At 46.1% G+C, this 12951-nt stretch overlaps 1 protein-coding gene across 4 annotated transcripts in view; it reads left to right on the top strand.

Moving 5' to 3' along the window:
• Window positions 1-12951, top strand: part of DENND1A (DENN domain containing 1A) — a 481014-nt gene that overhangs the window by 327749 nt on the left and 140314 nt on the right. For all 4 annotated transcript variants that reach the window (XM_090274703.1, XM_090274702.1, XM_090274704.1 and 1 more), the window contains one exon: window positions 5029-5154. In XM_090274703.1, the coding sequence (XP_090130829.1) occupies window positions 5029-5154 (126 nt within the window). The remainder of the gene's footprint in view (window positions 1-5028; window positions 5155-12951) is intronic.

Below are 12951 nucleotides of genomic sequence, written 5' to 3'. Positions count from 1 at the left end.
TCCACCCTCCTGCATGTGGAACGCAGCAGGGGAGGAGCAGGTGAAGCCAAGAGCCCTGAGAGGGGAGCCTCCAGTGACCAGGTGGAACAGGAGCCAGCGCGGGTGGGGTGGGGCTGAGGGGCTCTGCGTGTGTCACTGGACGTGTTGCGTTTGCAGTGCTGTGTAAGACTGGTCTGGTTGTCCACTTGAACTCACTCAGCACCCGCAGGTTCATTATCCCTGCAGTTCTGGTTGCATCCTAATGATGGCCTCCTACAGTAGGGGAAGGGATGAGTGTTGGCTTCTCCCCCAGCCCTTCCCACCTGAGACCACTTTCTTCTGATGATCAAATGAGATCCTAGACTTGCTTCCAAGCTGAGGCTCAGCCACTGGAAATGCCTTGCAAGAATGTCAAAAACACTTGCTCATCTGTTCTTTCATTCAGCAGAAACTGCTGGATGACTACACTGGGCCGAGCACTGTTGGACCTTCTGGGAAATCAGGAGTCTGGCAGGAAAGATGGTAGACACTGCAGCTCACCAAAGAATCACCTAGGCAGTCCCAGTGGGGCAGGCAGGGTGTCATTAACTCCGTCTTAGGGGTTAGGGAAGGCTTCACAGATGAGGGGACATCTGGCTTCCCTCTTTCCCTTAACCCAAGGCAATGTTTAATTTGACTGTTAAAGAAAAATACCTCATTTAAATTCTTTATTATAAAAGTAACATATGCTTTTTTTATAAAGAATAATCAAAACAATCAAAAGTCCATAAAATAGAAAGCATCTCTACATGGTTAAAATTCGATACCCGGCATTTTAGATTTATACTACATATATGTACATATTATAATTTTTAAAATGCTTTATGTTGTACATATTGCTCTGCAGTTTGTGTATTTTCCCCCCATTTGGCAATATTTTATGGACATCTTTTCATGTCAGTTTACAGAGTACTGTCACATTCTTTTTAGCTATGCAGTAGTTCATTGTGAGGATGTCATTGACAGACGCTTGGATAGTCTTTCAGTGGGAAGAGATGTTCACGAGCAGAAGAGAAAGGGACAAGGGACAGCTCCATCTGAGTTGTTGGCATGAGTATGGGCTGAAGAGTCATATATGCTTTAGACAGAATTCAGTATCAGTCTAGTAAAACTTTAAGTGGGGCTGGGGGAAGCAAGGCCTACTGAGGAAAGCCCCCCAGACCACTCTGAGGAGCTGGGATGTTTTTCTGAAGGCTCTGGTGGCCCGGGGTGAGGGCACTGAAGGATTTTGAGGGAGGGATTGAAGTGATCAGATTCACATTTTCCCAAGACGACTAGGACATCTCCGGGTGGAGGGCATTCAGGGGAAACTGGAGACAGAGCCCAGCTAGGAAACCACCCCACCAGTCTGGGCCCGAAAGCATAGATGGAGCTGAACAGTGGATGGCCAAGGTCATGGGCTCTGAGAGGAGAGGGTTGGTTCAGGACATACTTAGGGCGGTGTTGATAGGAAGTGAGAATGATTATGGAAAGGGAAAGAGACATGTGTAATCTAGCATCCAGATCTGGCCTAGGAGACAGGCCAGGGGATGGTGCTTAACCCAGTGGAAGAGGCTAATGTATTCAATTCTGTACCCCCTCCCCTTTGTTTTCTGCCTGCCTCCAGTGATACCTGGTTGAAGAAGGAAGCCATCCTCATGAGCATTTCCATCCCCCCCACCTTAAGCCTGGTGAACCCTGATGTTAATGTTGATCAGGACTCCCAGGAGCACTCAGAGCAAGTTCAGCTTTAGATGTATAACTTTGGGTTATTTAAGCCTTAGATTTTCTTCCCTCGGTTTTATTTAAAGGACAAAACACTAACGTCTACCTGAAGTTTCCAAGTTGGAAGTGCTGACAAAAGCTTCTCCGAGTTGCAGAGTGAGGGGAGGGCTTCAGAAGTCTTGGCCTAAGTAGTCACAGGGGCGCCAGGAGCCCAGGACCCCTTGGCTGGTTTCAGACCAGCTGGGCGGGCGGGAAGGCACGCACTCATATTTGCTCAGTTACCATCAACAACTCCCTCTTTGTGTAAAATGGTAATGAGGCCATTAGGAGAGGCTCACCTGAAGTGCAGCTTGTGAATCCAAGGTAATTAAACACCTCCCGAATGAACAGGAAAGGCCAGGGAAGGTTAAGTGAGGAATAATCTGAGGCGCAGGTGGCCCAAGGCCTTTGAAGAGCCAGAAGAAGAATGACAGTGGTTTGCACCATTTCAAAGGATGGAAATGTCACCCAAGTTCCCGGAGAGGCAGGGTTTTTATTATTTGGAGGGTGGGGAGTGGACAATAGTTTTAACACCTTAATAAAGCATGCACCTTTTTTGCATCGCTATTTCAAGTTGGAAGTCCATGGCAGAGTCTGCCTGGGTGCCAGGTGGCCTGCATTGCTCCTCATGGGTTCCCACCACTGTGGTGTGGGAGCTCGTGTGTCCCAGAATAGAGGAGGTCACAGTAAACTGGGTATTTACGCTCAGGTATTGAGACAGAATCCAAACTGCTTCCAGAGGAAAAGTGCTTTCCTTACCTTGCCTCCAGAGATGGGGCGGCCACCCTCTCAATGCATGTCCCTGTCACTTCTGACTCATCAGAGGAGGATGTCAGTACTCTCTACACTCAGTTGACTGTCCAGGCATATGGCGTACCCTGTTGGCAGCAACTCAGGATTCCCCCCCTATATTCAGTAGACACTTACTGATGACCTGCTATGCACTAAGCACTGTGTTCCATGTGTCCTTTGGCTTACGCATGAATATGTATAGCAGCATTATTTATAATTGACAAAGAATAAAAACAACCGAGATGGGTTGATGAATAAATCTGTCAACTGATAAACAAATAAAAGGGGCATATTCATACAGTGCAATACTTAGCTATGAAAAAGAATGAAGTATTAGTAAGTGCTACAGTATGGATGAACCTTGTTCATAATGACCATTATGCTTAGTCAAAGAAGTCAGTCACAAAGATTACATACGTGTTACATGACTCCAGAGTAGGCAAATCCGGAGAGACAGAAAGTGGATTAATGGTTACCTAGGACTGGGTTGAGGGAGGAGGAGAAGAGGAGGATTGGTTGGGAATAAGAAGTGACTACCAACAAGATGAGTCTTCTTTTTGGGGGGAGGCGGTGATGAATATGTTCTGGAATTGGATAATAGTAGTAGTTGTACAGCCTTGTCACTAAAAACCACTGAACTATATATATACTTAAATGAACGAATTTTATGGCACATAAGATATGTATTTTTTAATAAGCTATTAAAATACCTTATCAGAAGCTTAGTAATAAGAAATAATGTTCATGGAACATTTCTAAAGGTGTGTGTAGTCCATCCCAGATCAGTGATTCTTAATGTTTTTTTGGTTTGGGTCTCAGACACCTTTAGGGTTCCAAGGAAAGCTATGAAACCTGTGCCCCCCGAAATGATCATCCCTCATTCATATTAAAAATTTGTAGATAAATCATGAACCACCTGAATCTAAGTTTTTATTTTATTTAAAGATTTTATCCTAAATTTTATCTTTAAATAATGGCAAGCCATTAGGTAGTCCTTTATCCAAGCCTCTGATTCCTGAATTATGCCCCTGATATGTCACCTGTGTGCTTAAAAACAGTCATTAGCTTTACATTTCTCTCTAACGTACTCACAGCCTCTTCGGACCCCGATTCTTACCTTGTTCTAAGCCCTATTCCCCCTCATTCTCTCCACTGAAGCCACAGCCCTTTCCGTTCTCTGAACTCTTCCTCAACACAGGATCTTTGCAAACGCTGCTCCCCATGCTTGGTGCACTGGTCCTCCCCGCTTGGCCGAGGTGACCCCTTCAGCTCCTCCTTCAGGCCTTATCAAGCCTGCTGCCCTCCTTGGTGAGCTCTGTCACAGGCTCATCCCAGTATTGGTGTTCCCCTCACAGAACTGTAAGCGTAATGAGGGCAGAGCTTATGTCTGGTTTGGTCACCATCGTATCCTCAGCACCTACACAGGAAATAATATTTGCTGAGTAAATGAATGACTCGAGGCCACCGCACTGCACTATTCCAGGGGCACCTTACACACGGAACAAGGATGCATGGTGCGCCCAGACGCTGTGCAGTATGGCGCCCTGAGGTGAACGAAGGGCATACTGGACACAGACCCAGACGCTGGATGCCGTCTCCCATGTTGAGGGCAACAGCCATCACATCACAGACATTCCTACACTGAGGACACATAGGAAGAGTCTCATTTAGTTCTCACTGTCAGGAAAATCTGTTCAGTTGGGTAACTGCTTTGCTTGTAATACTACACGGACCCAAGGAATCACACAACTTCTTATGTATCCCTTTTCACTTTGCTAGGAGATTGTTCAGTCAAAAGTTCATTTCTAGCCAGTATGTAAGACCTCTGGCTTATCTTTATGTACTAAATCTATTCCTGGCTACTTGTCCCATTGCCATGGCTTTCTTACCTGTTTTCTTTTAGCCTGTGCGTGCTTATCTATAAGCTGCTATTCCCTTAGAGTACAAGGTGCAAGTGATATAATAACATCTATTTATTAATTTATTATATAATAATATATTAAGTATTATAAATAAGTCATTTATTTCTAATATTTGTAAGTAATTTGAAGAGGGAATAAAATTGACCTAAAAATCTTTGTATAGTTTTAGGTCAAATGACAAGGCTTTCATTCATGTTCCAACTTGGCCGCTTCTTAGGTTTGTCCCTAGGCACATGATCTAACCTCTCGGAGACTGTTTCACCCTGGTAAGATGGGAACACTAATTTCTTCTTTCCAGGACTGTTGAAAGAATTAAATTAGAAATTTTATGTGAAGCTTACCTGGCACATCATAACTGCTTAGAAATTGATTTTGTTTGTGTTTTATTAGAAATGCTGTAATAGAAGCAACATTCATTTAAATATCAAAAATCTGCCCCATTACTAAACGCATTTTTGCTGTCCCAGCAGCCAAGGGATTTTCCACAGTTCTTAGCCAGCCATCTTCCTTCAACCCTGCCCTCACCCTCTGTCTCCTTTCTCCCGGTCACCAGATCTCTTCCCTGAAGAACCGGCTGAAGAAGGTCTCCACAACTACTGGCGATGGTGTGGCCAGAGCCTTCCTCAAGGCCCAGGCCGCTTTCTTCGGCAGCTACCGAAACGCTCTGAAGATTGAGCCGGTGAGTCACTTCTTGGCATGCTATTAACCTGTGTTTGGTCAGGGCTGAGAAACATACCTCAGGGACCACAAGAAACCTGCAATTGGCCGGCTTGTTGAATTCACCTAGAAGAGGTCATGTGTATTACCGGTGGGGGCCTGGGGGCGTGTCCTCCCTGTGCCCTAACTCTTAGCACAGGGAAGCCGAGCAGCCACAAACTGCTCCTGTGAATGTTAAGACCCCTCCCCTCCCCAGACAGTTGCATGACTGTATATTAATACAGTGCCTGGCCCTGTACACCTACCTACACTCCCTGAGGAGTTACAGGAAGACCGAGGTAGCGATAATCATCTCCACTGCACAAATGCAGGAACTGAGACTCACAGGAGAGACGTGACTTGCTACACAGGGGAGGAGCCAGTTGGTCTCGAAGCCTCACTGCCCTTTTCCTGTATGGGACTTCTTCCCCACACTGGAGAAAGTAAAGCCTCCTGGGGATTCATGTCTTAGAGTCTCCCAAAGCAGCCTTGGTGTGAATGACTATTAAGTGTGCTGAGGACTGGGAACTAACGTTATCCCTCTCCATGGCCCTTCCACCTTTCTGAGCCCCGCCTGCCTCAGCCTTACCCCCTCCCTGCCCTGTGAGGTCCTTAGTTATCATTTGGAGGTGAAGACACCAGGTCAGCCCTAAAACCAATGAAAGTACCAACTCTCCCAGCTTCCGTAAGAAGTTTGCATCTGATACCCCTCTCTTCAGCCTACTCTTGGCCAAGGAGAATGGAGAAATCGGTTCACTCTGTGTAGGAGAAAACGTGGGAGGGCACCTTGCCGACAGCCCTTTCCTCTCAGGAGCACAGAGCTCCCTCCATCCTGAGCAGGTGAGGGTGACGGCAGCCTAGCCAGCCTAGTTGGAAGGGGTCGCACTGCCTCCAGGGTAAGGATGCTGGTTATTGCTGTGACTCCGTTGTGTGTCTAAGCGAAACAGAGTAATAACAGACAGCATGTTGTTTCTCCAGCCAGGACGTCCTCTCTGTGAAGTAGCTGCTCAGGGAGCAGCAGCCGAATGCCACTGTCCTCCCTGCCCCTCGTCTTCCACCCAGTGCTTCGACATGACTTTCTAGGCTGCCTCAGCTTCAGGCAATGTCATGGTCACATAGGAGAAGGGATGCACTCTCTTTCTGCTTCCTAAGAAATAACTTCCCTTCAGTTTAAAGCAAGTTCCCCATGTCCTGCTTGTCTTCAGGTGAGGTGGCTCTGATCCTTTGTCCTGACTTGGACCCGGCCAAACCGTTCAAGTTTGGTGTAGTTTTGAGAGCTGGTGTAAATCAGGGAAAATACTGCCGTTTTCCCATCTCTGAAATGAGAATGAGGCAATTGGCTCAGTCCTTCCCTCGGGTTGCTGAGAACTGAAAGACATGAAACATTTCCGCTCTTACAGTGATCTCATGGTTGTCATGTGTGTGTCTAGAATCCAGAGGCTGTTGAGTCTGGGTATTTATTGCTGGATGTGTGATCGGGATACAAGTTGCTCCTCTAGCAAAGTTTATGGTTGTACTTGCACTCGGCTCTGAAAGGCATTGGATTTAAAGATGGAAGCCCTGAAGCTTAAAGCCTGTCTCTGTACTTCTAAGTTGTACAAGAATAAGAAATAAGCCCCGGCCAGGTGGCTCAGTTGGTTGGAGCATTGCCCCGTACAGCAAAAGGATGCGGGTTTGGTTCCTGGTCAGGGCCCTTACTGAGGTTGCTGCTTTGATTCCCATTTGGGGCATGTATGGGAGGCAACCAGTCGATGTTTCTCACATCGATGTTTTTCTCTCTCCCCCTAACTCTCTCTAAAAGCAAGTGAAAAAAGAAAAAATATCTTCAGGTAAGGAATGAAAAAAAAAATTTTTAAGAATAAGAAATAAGAATTCCTATTATTCTATATCTCCAGGTGGTTGTAAGGATCAATGCATCATAAAACATAGGAAACATGAAACTTGACCTGGGTCCGATGGTAAGGCTGGGGGAGAGAAAGAACCCCTTCCTGTAGGGGGTGTGGCGTGAACTGAGTGAGCAAAGGCGTGGAGGCAGGACCCCTCTTGGCCACTTTGTCTGGGGTCGGGTTCAGGTGGGGAGATGGGACAAGAGCTTGGGGCCAAGCTTGATAGAGCCTTGGATGCTAGGCGAGAAGTGTGCACTCACCCTGTAGGGAATGTAGGGTTTTTAGCACAGATGTTACATGACAAAAGTCACGTTTGGAAAGTAATACAGTGATAGATGGAAAGGGAAGCTGTAAGCAGAGACCTGGGCCTCTTGGCCCAGCTCAGAAGAGAGCCCTCTGGTGGTGACACCAGGAAATGGTAGCAGGAAGAAATGACTAGATGAGTATAGTAATCGTGAAAATATGGAAACAATCAATGGTCAGGAAATGTCAAAATGTTTTTCAAGATTTGGACCTGGAAGAGGATGATGATGCCCAAAGTAGAAAAAAGGAAAGCTTAATGCAAAAGTGTTCCCAGTAGCGGTATTTATAATGGTCACATGGAACAGACTAGGTGTCCATAATAGGCAACTGGTTAAGTAAATACTTATGATACATTCATACAATAGAATATTATATCGCCATTAAAAGTCTCACTTTGAGGATAGGATGATGGGTTTAGTTGTAAACATGGTACATTTTATTGCGTGTAAGCTGCTATTCAGTCATAAGATGTACCACTATTTTATGTACCATTAAGAAAAAAGCATGCTGCCATTTGTGATTGAAAGCGCCATGGACTGCGAGACGCACCCAAATTTCAGAGGTGATACAATGTGAAGACGTGTGCATCTTAGAATCACTGAAATAAGGCAGATTTGTCATGCTTTCAGTCCCACTCATCTGTAAATATGGCTTTTTTTCTATAAGGCCAAGAAGAAAGCCAGAGGGCCTGAAATTTTCGGAGCAAGCGTCATCACCACATGGCCTAAATGGTTTTCACACTGTAGATTTAATGCTAGCCAATTCTCTCCATCCAGGAAATGAGATAACAAAACTTGCCCTATAAGATTGTTTGGGGGGTTCATTAAAATAATGACCGTAAAGCACATGAGAGCCCTAGAAGGGGTGAAGCATGGGGGACTGGCCACATGAGGGTACGGTGGGGAATGGTGACTTGGATAAGCCTTCGGGGTAGCAGGCAGCCCGGTGCTGAGGGGACAGGGCAGCCTCCCCAGCTGCTTGTCTTTTCGTTGCTTCTCAGATTACAGAAGCATCTGTTCTTGCTAAGAAGAGGGCTTGAAATGAGAAAACACCCATAATCCTATGATTTGGAGTTAAGATAGCATGTTAGCATGTTTCTACCCAGGGTCTAGGATTTGGGGGTTCTTTTTGTTTCAATTGATTTTTGTTTTTTGGGTTTTTACTTTTAGGTGGTTGAGAAATACTGGCAAAGCAATCCAGTCCCAGTTACTTGGTTTTGCCTTTAGTATGTTATAAGCATTTATTTATATCATATAAAAATTGTCCTTAAATGTCATTTATAATGGCCACACATATCCCATCAGGTGACTCCAATGGCTCGAAAACTTGGCTGTGGATCCGAATCACCTGTGGGGCTCTTCAAAGGGCAGCTTGGGTTCCACTCGCAGAGACTTTTGCTGAGTTCCTGCGCTCTGAAACCAGCGCCGAGGCCCCCCACGTGGTCCCAGCGGGTTCCTTTTATTTGTCAGTCACCTTTCACCATTTTAAACCACACTGTGATGAACATCTTTAGATGAATCTTCATGCACGCTCTGCATTATTTCCTTAGGCAGAATCCCTGACATGGGTTGACTGGGTCAAAGGATCAAGTACATTGAAAGCCTTTGGTAGATACAGTGAGGGGGAAAGATGGTGGCAGAGGCAGGTATGGCCGCACGGAGGGCCTCCGAAGCAGGTTGCCAGGCAGGGTCTGAGCAGCAGCCGGCAGTGGGAGAACAGTCCGAGGTCGAGGGCTTTGTTTGGAGCCACAACGATGAGGTGCATGGCTTCCTACCCTGGGCCCATGGGCACAGTTATGAGACTCGGGGCACTGCAGCGTCACAGAGGTTTGGCTTTCTGAAACATGACAGACTTGACAGTGCTTCTTCCCACTCTGCTCCTGGAGCAGTGTGGGAGCCACTTCTGCCGAGCCCGTGCGTGCCGGCCGGCTCCGTAAGAGGGGCGAGCCCAGGCTGGAGGGCAGAGATTGGTGGGCAGATCCTGCTCCACAGCCCAGAGCTCACGTGAGAGTTTTAGCTCCTTGGCCTTTTTTTCTTTCTTTCCTACTGGAAAGAAAAATTCAAAATGCAACCGATCAGGAGTCTCAAGCTTCGTTTTCTTTCCCCTGCCGGGAAGAGGAAGACAGCCCCTCTGCTGAGGCCCAGCCGTGGGCCAGGAGCTGACCTGCTACCTCCATCAACGCCTTCCACTGGGGACCCTGTGCTTGGCCCCGGGTGCTGTTCAGGGTTAGGGGAATGGTTTCAAAGGGCTCTCCTGAGGGGCAGGACGTGAGACGGGAAGGGTGTCCAGTGACAGCCACGTCTCCTTACCTGCTCAGCAGCCTCCCCCAGTGCTGGAGCTCAGTTCACCTCTCGGTGGCTTCACCTGTGATCGCAGTGATTCCCCACCACTGCCCCTTAATTCCCATTTTACAGATGGGAGATGGAGGCTCAGGTTGCAGGTGACTTCCTGGTAAGTAGGAGAGCCAGGAGGCAGACCCCGGTCGGCCTGACTCCAAAACTCAGTTTCCTTCCGCCACACCCTCTCACCTGTCTTTGTTCTGGTTTTCACATGTTCCTCTTTGAAAACTCTTTCTCTCCGTGTTCCTGCCCTGGGCAGGGGCCATGGCGTACGTAGGCTGGGCATCAATGAGTATGTTTGGGAACAATGGATGGAAGGGTGGGTGAAAGAAATAAAGGAACAGGGAAGTGTGTGAGGCCGGGGGCTGGCCCGCAGCCTCTGTTCAGTGTGAATGCATTGCATCCTGACTCTCTTTAGGCTTGAGGTTGCTGCTGCCTGGCAGAGACGAGAGTGTCTGCAAATCACAGGGCATGTGACCCATTTTTCAGTCACCTGAAGAATATAAGGTGCAAAGCCCAAGATATTTAACAATATCGGCCAAGCCAACTTGTTCATCTCCACTTAAATGACAGAACCACAAGCAGCCAGGCAGCTCCGTTCGGAAAAAACCCCTTTATCCATGTCAAGCGGCAGCCCAGGCTGCAGCTCATTTATTTAGGCCTTTCTTGCTCTCTGACACGCCTCCTAGCAGTTGCCAGGCAACTCTGGGAGTAGCAGTGTGTGTTAAGGATTAACTAGTTAGGGATGGGGTCCTTTTTGGCAAGCAGGGGATAAAATACAAATGATTTTAATTGCTAGGCCAAGGATCCTTTCTCAGCTTGGTAGAAGATGGCAACTTTTGGAGGATGTGTATAACACTGTGGTTCTTGAATTTGACTTGAAAGTTTCCTTTCTCCTGCCTGTGGAGAACAAGTGAATTTTAAAAAGAATCTTACTTTACTTCTCCTTTTTTTAAAACTGTATCATCATGAAATCTGACTATGACTGGCCCACTGCCCTCTCTTTGAGAGACATTTCATGATACAGTAGCCTTAGTTTTAAAGAACTTTTCAAAATAGACTTATGTCTTCTAATTTCATCCCTTTCCCTGTTTGGAGTTTCTTATTTCATAGCTCATGTATCATGGAGTCGCCCTAAGACAGTGCATGTGAAGGTGTCTGTTCCTATGTCTGTCCCCTGCAGGCTCTCTGTAATGGTTAGAGCAGAGAGCAAACTGGTGATACTGGTGCTTTAAGATGCATCCTGTCCGTGCCAGTGTCTGTGGGAACGCCAGGCTAGATGGAACTCTGAGAGTTGTTTCGTCAGCAAGCTCTGGGCCCACCTGCTGGCTGGGCATCCCCATGATGAATGGAGCACAGCCCTTGCCCGCTGGGAGCGAGTGCTGGGCTGCGGGCAGTCCCCACATGGTCACAGTGCCTGCGAAGGAGGCTGAGCAGGCAGCAGCCAGCTCCTCCAGTCCTGCTTGCTCAGTTCCTCCCAGGAGGCCCAGCGTCCACATGCAGCTAGGGTACGCTGGCATCATCTACCTTACAGCCCCTGATTTTGCACATGATTCTGCTGAGTCATATTTATCCACCTAAAACCCCCTGAAGGCAGAGAAGTTAAGATAAAAGCAGATGGATAGCCTGGCTTTCAAGCATGAATGGACAAGGCTATGTGGGAGCAGGTCAGAAAAACACCATGTATATCTGTCTCCTGGTTGAGTAACACCATTGAGCTCATGATTTTTAAAAAAACAGCAGTGGTATTTATATGTGTTTTTGGTGTGACAGGCAATAGAAAAATATTTAGAAACTAAAAAATTAAAATATTACCATATTCCCACTGAACTAACAGAAGTACCTCAATTACCTTTTGTATATTCTCTTTAATTATTTTTCATTATGCAATATATTTATATAGTTGCTATCAAATCTAAGTTAAAAGTTGGTTTCTCCTTCATTTAACATTATATACATTTTTATGTAGCTGCAGATATTTTATCAAGTACAGTTACCATAATTTCTGTAACTACTTTCTTGTGTTAGACATTTAGATTGTTCCTAATTATTTGGTATTATAATTGGTAATCCACCAGTCATCTTTATGAATAAAGCTTTGAAATGCTGTATTTCGAAGTCTTCTGAGTGGAGAAATACAAGTCTGTATGCAGGAGCCTGACTGTGGGCGCCCACTCGTCACGACGTGGAAAGGAAGCAGATTCCCTTCACTCAGCCTCAGAAGAATTAAGAACCCTTCACGGGGTGTGCTGTCTGCCCTCCACTCAGGCAAGCAAAGGCTACCCAGAGTATATATAAGCGATATTACTGTGCCTCCCTCTGGTCCTAAAAAAAAAAAAAAAAAGGTTTGAGAAATCTTAAAACAATAGGCGCAGCACAGCAAGACAAGAGATAAGGACGCGGGGAAGCCAGGTGAGAGGGCGCTCAGGGGAAGCCCAGAAGGTGCTGGTGTGCGTGCCTCTGCGCTGCACTGCAGTTCTCCACACAGGCTGGCAAGGGCAGAGCGGGGACTCGAACCTACCTGCTTCTTAGAGCCCACGCTTTTTAAAAATTATTGTGGTGAAAGATATATATAACATAAAAATTGCCATTTTCACCATCGTTAAGTATGTAATTCAGTGGCATTCATTACCTTCACAATGTTGTATCATAGAAACTCTATATCCATTAAGCAATAACTCCCCATCCCCCCTTTCCTTGGTAACCCTTGGTAACCTCTGATCTACCTTCCATCTCTACGAATTTGCCTATTTTAGATGTTTCATACCAGTGGAATTATACCATATTCGTCCTTTTGTGTCTGGCTCATTTCTCTTCACATGTTTTCAAGGTTTATCCACATTGTAGCATGTGTCAGAACTTCATCCCTTTTTAAGGCTGAATAATATTCTGTACGCACACACCATGTTTTGCTTCTCCGTTCATCTGTTGTTGGACACAGGCTATTTCCACCTTTTGACCATTGTGAATCATGCTGCTATGAACATTCCTGTACAAGTATCTGTTGAGTTCCTGTTCTCAGTTCTTCTAGGTATATACCTAGGAGTGGAATTGCTAGGTCATGTGGTCATTTTCTGTTTAACATTTTGAAGAATCACCAAATTGTTTTCCACACAGAGCCCAGGCTGTTTTTAAGTGGACAGCGATGTGCTTATGAAGTTTGGATATGTATCCGTTAATGTTCTGTAGGAAAAGTTTGTGAAAGATTTTCTTATTTTCCAGTTTATTTTAGGCAAACAAACAGAATTATAG

The sequence above is a fragment of the Furipterus horrens genome, unplaced genomic scaffold, assembly GCF_987537825.1.
Source record: "Furipterus horrens unplaced genomic scaffold, mFurHor1.1.pri manual_scaffold_4, whole genome shotgun sequence".
NCBI classification, from domain to species: Eukaryota; Metazoa; Chordata; class Mammalia; order Chiroptera; family Furipteridae; genus Furipterus; species Furipterus horrens.
This window is presented reverse-complemented; position numbering and strand designations above follow the sequence as displayed.